Source organism: Lithobates pipiens, unplaced genomic scaffold, assembly GCF_037356315.1.
Source record: "Lithobates pipiens isolate NorthernLeopardFrog02 unplaced genomic scaffold, aLitPip1_a1.2 Scaffold_18, whole genome shotgun sequence".
In the NCBI taxonomy this organism is placed as follows: Eukaryota; Metazoa; Chordata; class Amphibia; order Anura; family Ranidae; genus Lithobates; species Lithobates pipiens.
Genome location: NW_027507758.1, coordinates 43645509 through 43654870, shown reverse-complemented (window position 1 = coordinate 43654870; position 9362 = coordinate 43645509). Strand labels below are relative to the sequence as shown.

Below are 9362 nucleotides of genomic sequence, written 5' to 3'. Positions count from 1 at the left end.
GATTCGGGCAGACCATTCGATCGTGTGTGGGCTGCAGCGGACTTTTGATTTGCAAAAGTCTGACAGACTTTAGAAATGGAACATGTTTCAAATTTTTCCGCCAGAACTCCGCCGAACCCAGTTCCTACTGAGAAATCCGCTCGTGTGTATGCTAGTCCGACGGACAAAAAGCGACGCGAGGGCAGCTATTGGCTACTGGCTAGGAACTTCCTTATTCTAGTCCGGTCGTACGTCATCACGTTCGAATCCGTCAGACTTTGGTGTGATTGTGTGTGGCCAAGTCCGTTCATTCGGAAAGTCCGTCAGAACTCTGTCAGAACTCCGTCGAAAGTCTGTCAGACCTAGTCCCTCGAAAAGTCCGGTCGTGTGTACGCGGCATAAAAGTTCATAGATGGACAAAAATGTATTCCTATCGGCCAAGGAAGAACTGACACTTCAGGACCAATAAACAATGTTCTTTTTAAAGCATGCAGTACATTATTACTATTATTATTACACAGGATTTATATACCGCCAACAGTTTGCACAGCGCTTTACAATGTAGAGGGGGGACAGTTTAATTACAATACAGTTCAATACAGTAGGAATAGGAGGGTCCTGCTCATGGAGCTTACAATCTAAAGTAATGATGCTACCATTTTGTTGAGCACATGTGTGTTAACCCATTGGGTTTCCTTTTGGTGCTTGTGTGCACGGGTACAGGGCAGTTCTCTAGAGGTGACAGCATACACCTTCATCTAATCATAATCTGATCACTTTGAAATTATGATTGCATCTACAAACAATCAACTTGGTCAATTACTTTTTTTTTTAGTTTAATTTAAAAATGAAGCAATGGGACAAGTTGGGAAAGTTTCAGTGGGGTTGCAAGGTGAGTGAGTATATTGGGCTAAGCACATACTGTAATTTGGGGGGACTCGATCATGCTTATTCAATAAAGCAATGAAAATCCAGGACAGCAATCAATATCAACCATGCGGATTTTAAATGACTGCAGCAGGAAAATGAAATAGTGTGATTGGATGCGATTGGAGAAAAGCGAAAAATGGAACATCTGCTCCAATGGTGATTCGGTAGAGTGGACCTCTCTGCCAGGAAAATATTTGACATAGGTTATGGGGGAAGAGGGGGAGTTTGTGGAATGCTAGCTCCTTGAACCCCCAAGAATCTTAACCACTTGGTTTTTCCTCTTTTATGACCATTTTTTGCTATTGAGCACTGTGCTACTTTAACTGGAAATTGCGTTGTCATGCAACACTTTACCCAAACCAAATTTATATAATTTTTTCACAAAAATTGAGTTTTCTTTTGGTGGTATTTGATTACTACTGTTTTTTTTTTTGTTTTTTTTGATTGCAGAAAGGAAGAAATACAGAAATGTTGGAAAAACAGCGATATTTTCTACTTTCTGTTATGACACATATCCAATAAAACAAATAATTAATTTCTTCATAAATTTAGGCCAAAATGTAATCTGCTACATGTTTTTGGTAGAAACAAAATCCCAATAAGTTTATATTACTTGATCTGTGTAAATGTTATAGCGTCTACAAACAATGGTATATATACTAGAATTTACACAGCTACAATGCTATACTGGTAATGGTGGTGATCTGCCCTGTACACACGGTCGGACTTTCCAACGGAAAATGTGATCGGATTATGTTGTCAGAAATTCCGATCGTGTGTGGGCTCCATGACTTTTTCCATCGGAATTTCGGACACACAATGTAATGGATGTAAAATTTTCCCACAACAAAATCCAATTGTTTAAATTCAGATAGTGTGTAGACAATTCTGACACACAAAGTGCCATGCATGCTCAGAATAAATTACGAGACGGAAGCTATTGGCTACTGGCCTCTTTATAGTCCCGTCATACCTGTTATACGTCAACGCGTTCTGAACTATCGGATTTTCTGACAACTTTGTGCGACCGTTTGTATGCAAGACAAGTTTTGGCCAAAATCCGTCGGAAAAAATCTGACGGATTTTGTCGTCGGAATGTCTGACCGTGTGTACAGGGCATTATAGTGTGACTGGCAATTGTGGTGCGCAATCTGATGCTAACAGAACCTCGCTAGGAGGGTCACTAACTGACTAGCTGACACTGACATCAATAGTGACACTAATACAGTGATCATATATAATACTGTACTAATGACACTGGCTGGGAAGAAGTTAACATCTAGGGGCAATCAAGAGGTTAATGGTATGCCTAATAAGTGTAACGTGTATAATGTGTGCTGCTTTTACTAACAGAGCTGGCATTTTTTTTTTCTCCCTTATTATTCAGCTATCAGCTGCAAAGCCCATTGACAGCTGATGACAGCTGATAACCCATCCATTGTTAGGACGTGGTGGCGGCTTCCTGACCCTGCTCCCTAACAACCAGTTTATACTGCACCCTGATTGAGCAAAGCTTTGCCCAATTAGGGCACAGAATGCACTGTGCAGGGTGGCTGTGTCAGTGTTATTCCAGGACACTGTATTGTGCCCAGGACCTGGGACAGGCCTGCAAAATGCAGGACTGTCACCCTACGATCAGCAGGTCTCAGCTATAAATCATTGTCCAGAACCTGCTGACTGTAGCTAGTGACAGCACGAGTAAACAGTGAGCACAACCCAGAACAGGCTGGATGACGTACATGTACCATGCCACCCTGCTGCAGTAAATGTACTGTGGTGGGGCAGCAAGATGTTAAAGTACATCCAGGACACATATGAATCACACAGCTTCTGAGGCTGATTTAATGCAGATAAGGCACCAAGTAACTTTAATTACCACCTTAATCAGCCACTGAACCTGTGTAATTAATGTGTGTCCTGAAGTAAAGGGATGATGTGGCAACCCTACCTTGCACATGGAGCCATCTAGGAGCAGTGCGCCTCTCCTGGTATTTTAGTTTGATTGGGGGTGCAATTGCAACATCCAGCCTCACTGTAGGCAGCCTGTCAAAGTCTATGAGAAGCTTTGGTATCTACGACCCTTTGCACTCAGGGATGAAGGTCCAAAATGCAGAAGACCTGCATTCCAGACCTTCACTGGTGAACTGCTGCTGCTGATATCATTCAGCTTCTGGCAGCCACTTCCTGTCTACAAGCACCCACTCACAGCCCACCCACCCACAGAGGCTGCACAATGAGTGTTGGCATGGCAGCGTATAGTCCCTAGCAGATACATAGGTGACAGGGTTTCAATGCAGGAGCACAAATTTGAGACAGGGACAGTGAGGGAGTGTTGTCATCCTATAACAGAAAGTGCTTGCCAAGGACATTCATATGATTGTCAGATAGTAAATAACTTTTGAAATTATATTAGCATTTTAAAGATGATAAGATTGTAGTGCTTGGGTTTACATCTCCGATACCTACTGAATCACATATGGGAAGTCCCACTGAACACCCTTCTAGTGGCAGAAGTAAACTGGTAATGGGTCCTGTAGATCAGTGGTCATCAACCCTGTCCTCAGGGCCCACTAAGAGGCCAGGTTTTATGTATTACCTTGGGGAGATGCAGACTAGAATACGGCATTCACTGAGCAGAAAATGATATCACCTGTGATGTATTTCAGTTATCTTGCAAACCTGGCCTGTTAGTGGGCCCTCAGGACAGGGTTGATGACCACTGCTGTAGATCACTTTAAAGGTTCACCACAAAAGTGTATTACTGCTTCCCAGGAAAACCCAGGTCGGATCAGTGTCTGAATTTGTTGTCGTTCACACAAATGGATCTGCTCATCTCTACTTGCAATAGGTTGACTATATCTCTGGGTCACTGCCATTGCTCTCTATGCCTTACTGAATAAGCATGCATTAGTCGTTAGATAATAGCTACACTCATGACACTGACTGGTATATTCATAGTGCCGTTGTCTTTCAGAAAGAGAATTCCATTTTACAGACAGAAGCAGAACCCTAATTATCTCCCGTGATTCACAATTCAAAAGTCAAATGAATTACGGAAGAAGAGGCCGTGCATGCGACCCATTTTGGCAAGCGTGGGTGGTTGTTTCAGTAGTTGTCTGGTTGGATCATATGTTCCAGGTCCAGGATTTTTCTAAAATAGAAGAAAAAAAGAAACGTGAGATAAGTGATACAAACATCAGTTCAAATATTTGACTAGGAGCAAAATTCTAGAGACCACATGGTCCTTGTGAGGGTAAAGTGGCTACAGACAGGTTTTATTAGTTCCCCTGATAGAGCACATTGTTTCCACCAGGCTTTTAATGCTTTGCTCCAGGCCATGCTGAATGGGTCATCTCCTTGTGTACTAATTTAGACGATATTTTAGAATACTTGTGCAGCAATGTAAAATTATCATGCAATTCCTTTAGAAGTTCAGGGAAGAGGGGTACGTTCATTAATTCATTCCAAGAGCTGTTGGGTTTTTTACATTATATATCTGACTTCAAGAAAAATGAGGCTATCTTGTTATATTTCCTGGTGTCCCCACAAGAGCTGAAAAGTGATTAGCATAGCACAGAATCATATGAGAAGAGGGCACAGTCCCTCCCAGAAGCTTAGTGAAAACCTTGTTTATGTAGAGAACAGACTCTTCAGCATGATCCACTAGCAGGTACAAAACACTCTGTTCCTGATCATCTATTAGCCTTTCCTATAAGCCCTTGTACACACGGTCGGAGATTCCGACGGAATGTTTCCTATCGGACCATGTTGTCGGATAATCCGACTGTGTGTGGTCTGCATCGGATTGATTCCGTCAGAATATCCGTTGGACCCAATTTTCCAACATGTTGGAAATATTTCCCGACCAACTGGTTCGATCGGACATACTCCGGTCATGTGTAGAGAATTTTGATCGGACCAAGTGCCAACGCATGCTCAGATCAAATTCCTACATCAAAGCTATTGGCTACTAGCCTGAACGTAGTCCCATCGTAACGAAATTACGTCATCACGTTCTGAATGATCGGATTTTTCAACAACTTAGTCCGATCGTGTGTATGCAACAGTTTCGGACAAGATCCGACGGACAAAATCCGACGGATTTGGTTGTCGAAATCTCCGACCGTGTGTACAGGGGCTTAGACTTACCTAAACTTGGTAATTTAGCTCCTGGGAAAAGATTTATTTAAAGCCCAGCTTCAGAAAAAAAAAATGAAATTAAAGTATTGCATTGTGTCCCAATTATCTTACAGTTCTTCCTAAGCCATCCTACAGTGTTATGGTTCATAGTCTTAGTTTCCTTTATGAGCCAACCTAATTTCTGTCCTGGGGATCAGGAACTTCTTCCTAGGCCAGTGATGGCGAACCTTGGCACCCCAGATGTTTTGGAACTACATTCCCCATGATGCTCATGCACTCTGCAGTGTAGTTGAGCATCATGGGAAATGTAGTTCTAAAACATCTGGGGTGCCAAGGTTCGCCATCACTGTCCTAGGCACTGGTCCCACCACTGCCCCGGTGAGTTCTCCTGCCTCTGAATGATGTGGACCCCCAAAGAAAGACCCCAGGAATAAACAGAAGACAGAAGGGTTGTCATGTAATAGTGGCTTCAGGTAATTAAAATGTGTTTGTCCCTCCTCATTGTCTTTTTGGGCATTGGTCCCAAGTGAATTCTTCTGCAGCCTATAAAAGAGGACCTGGCCACTGGAAGGGTTGCCTCTACCAGTTGGAGGTGTCCACATTCTGCAATGATGTGCACACCTAAAGAAGGACCCCACAAATAAACAGAAGACAGAAGGATTGTCGTGTGACAGTGGCTTCAGGTAAGTTAAATGGGCTTTACCTTGCTCATTCTTGGGCACTGGTCCTATCACAACCCCAGTGAGTTCTCCTATCTTCGCAGCCTATGAAAGAGCACCAGGCTCATAGAAGGATTGTCTATACCTACTGGAGGTGTCCACATTATGCAATGATGTGGATACTCTAAGTCCTTGTACACACGGTCGGACATTCCGACCACAAAATCCGTCTGATTTTTTCAGACGGATTTTGTCCGAAACTGGTGTTGCATACACACGGTCGGACAAAGTTGTCGGAAAATCCAATCGTTCAGAACGTGATGGCGTTCGTTCGTTACAACAGGACTACATTCAGGCTAGTAGCCAATAGCTTTGGTCTCGTAATTTGATCTGAGCATGCGTTCCGATCGGAATTCTCTACAAATGATCGGACAAAGTCCGATCGGATTATGTTGTCGGAAAATTTTATATCCAACTCTCAAACTTTGTTGGTCGGACATTCCGACGGAAAAAGTCAGTTGGAGCCCACACACGGTCGGATTATCTGACAACAAGGTCCGATCGGACATTTTCCGTCGGAATTTCCGACCATGTGTACAAGGGCTAAGAGGGACCCCAGGAATAAACAGAAGGAGAGCGAAGGATCGTCATGTGATCTTGGCTTCAGGTAAGTAAAATTGGGCTTTTGGATATATATTTTTTTCATGCCAGTGGTTATTTAGAGGGGGTGGGAGGAAGGGTGTTGTTAATCTCCTGAAATTGGGCTTTAACAACTTGCTTACTGGGCACTTAAACCCCCCTCCTGCCTAGACCAATTTTCAGATTTCAGCGCTGATGCACTTTGAATGACAATTGCGCGGTCATACAACACCGTACCCAAATTAAATTTTTATCATTTTTTTCCCACAAATAGAGCTTTCTTTTGGTGGTATTTAATAGATGTCAGCGCGAGGAGGAAAAATAGCCGATTACCGGCTCTGTTTTGTCACATGATCAGCTGTCATTGGCTGACAGCTGATCACGTGGTAAGGGGTCGGGATCGACCCCTTGCTCGGATCCGTGATCAGGCGAGTCTCATAGACTCGCCGATCAAAGAGCGCGCAGGCCGCTCGTGCACGGGACGACGTCAATAGACGTCGTCCCGGCAGGGCAGGTCCGTGCTGTAGCCGTCATTTGGCTATATCGCGGATCTCGAGTGGTTAAACATCAGGTGAAAGTAATCAAAAAGGCAATTAAATTATCAGAATAGTAATATAAAAATGGGCTGTGTGCAACCCTGCAGATCCAATCACATGAGGTAGGTCCATATACTGGTGCCCAACTCAGTCTCTGCAAGCCGACATCACACAAGTCAGTCAAAAGAGCTGGCAACTTGATGAACTGCAGTTTATTTTCTTTATTTAGTATATTCTGCACAGGGGTAAAAAATACAGGAACAGAGACAATGACGCGTTTCAGCCTCGTTTACCCCTGTGCTGAATATACCCAATAAGGAAAATGAACTCCAGTTCATCTATTTGTTGGCCCTTGTGAGTGGTTCGAATGAGATAATAAGAGGCTGAGAGTTTTGTTGTGGTGTAGGTCATATAGAGGGTCAGTAAAAGTCAGTCAATGGATTTTTTCAGTTCAGAAATATTTAAGATTTTCTTCTAGCTCTTCAAGGTTGAAGCCCACCTCCAGGAAAATAAGAATAGGAAGAAATAAAATAAGAAAATTCACCCTCGCAGTGGGGCCTCCCTGTGCTATCAGGGTTAGAGCACCTTTGGAGTGTGGTAGAATGGGAGATTGTCATCATGGATGTGCAGCCGACAAATCTGCAGCAACTGAGTGATGCCATCATGTCACTATGGAGCAAAATTTTTTGAGAAATGTTTCCAACACCTCATTGAATCTATACAGTGAAGAGATAAAGTGTTATGCCCCATACACACGATCGGACTTTCCGCCAACAAAACCGTGTATTTTTGTTCGAAGATTGTTGGCTCAAACTTGTCCTACATACACACGGTCACACAAATGTTGGCCAACAATTCCGAACGTGGGAACGCGGTGATGTACAAGACGTACGACTAGCTGAGAAAAAGTAAGTTCAATAGCCAGTGCGGCTCCTTCTGCTTGATTCCGAGCATGTGTGAACTTTTGTGCAACGGACTTGCGTATCACGACAAAACTGGAAATGCTATTGGGAGTTCAAAGTGATTTCTCAAGAAATGAAAGCACGGAGACATGGGTGTATGGGTGATTTTTTTTTTACTTTGAATATTAAAAAGAAATGAAATAGCGTTTTTGGTTTGTGGTGTTCAGATACAGTGGAGTTCCCCTTTAGCGTGTTGTGTGCCATCACTAGGTGACGCCAAGACTTCACAGAGCTCCTCATGCTTACAGCTGCAACATGAATAAATGGTATCCCAGCTTTACTTTAAGTAACTAATGATACACAGGAGAGTGAGTCACCAAAGAACGACAACTATATTTGGCTCCGTCTCTCTTAATGTACTACTATATAATAACAAGGAGTGCTTGAGGCGGCGGAGCAGGGCTGTGGAAATAAAACTCCCTTTGAGAAAGCCAGCTCCTCCGTGGGCCATGGTGGAAATGATTAGAGGTGATGCAAAAATAGCCTTTTACCCCGTCTACCGTCTTTTTTACTGACAAATCAGACAAAATTTGCCGCTACGTAGCACATCAGATGGCATATTGCTGAACAGGATTATATCATTCATATGAAAAACTTTTGGGCGAGCATTTTCTTTTTCTTTCATCTATATGCGACAGCATTGATATGTATGGTCACAGCATCCAATTCCTTTTATTACATCAGCATTGTAATACTAATACAAACAATAGTTCTTTTTGGCAATCCAGTATAAGCCAACTTGAAAAATCTTCTTTCATGTTGTGAGTGCTGCCTGTCTGCTGGCCGTCTCTTTACACAACTTCCTGGATTTCCTGCAAACTTTGCAGCTTCTCCTCAATTTCTAAGGACTACATATCCCATGGTACAATGATATATAGTGTGATTGTTTATGTGCCAAAGAGAAGGTGATCAAGAGTTGACACTTGACTTGAACTTGAATACATTTTTTAATATGTAAAAATATTATTTTATATACCATATTTATCGGCGTATAACACGCGCCAGCGTATAACACGCAGTTTAGGAGGGAATTTTAAGGAAAAAAACTTTTGGGATGGAAGTTTTTGGAAAAAAACTTACATTCAAATGCCCATCAATGCAGCCTTGTCAGTGTCATTTGCAGCCTTGTCAGTGTCATTTGCAGCCTTGTCAGTTATTTGCAGCCTTGTCAGTGTCGTTGCAGGCTTGCCATTTAGAAATGGTGCCGGCTTTTTTCGGCGGCTTTCAGCTCTCCGAAAGCAGATGAGAACAGCTGAAAGCGGCCGAAAGCTGCCAAGAGCCACTAAGAGCGGCCCGAAAAGAGCCACTAAGAGCAGCCCGATTTTCCCCTGATTTTAAGGGGGAAAAAGTGCATGTTATACACCGATAAATACGGTATATATTAGCCATGTGTGCCGTCAATAAATTTGTTTTGTTTAGTTCCATTTCGTATTAGAATTAATTCGTATTTCGTAATTCAAATCCGAAATGTAATTTGGATTTGTACGAAATACGAATTTTCGTTAGGTTCGTTAACT

The 9362-nt window shown here is 42.7% G+C and overlaps 1 protein-coding gene across 1 annotated transcript in view; it reads right to left on the bottom strand.

Annotated features, from left to right (window-relative positions):
- Positions 1-434: 434 nt before the first annotated feature.
- The window catches only part of STPG4 (sperm-tail PG-rich repeat containing 4), a 131982-nt gene continuing 123054 nt past the window's right edge, over positions 435-9362 (bottom strand). The window contains exon 7 of the mRNA XM_077485632.1: positions 435-4060. Coding sequence (XP_077341758.1) covers positions 3944-4060 — 117 coding nt within the window. The 3' untranslated portion in view covers positions 435-3943. The remainder of the gene's footprint in view (positions 4061-9362) is intronic.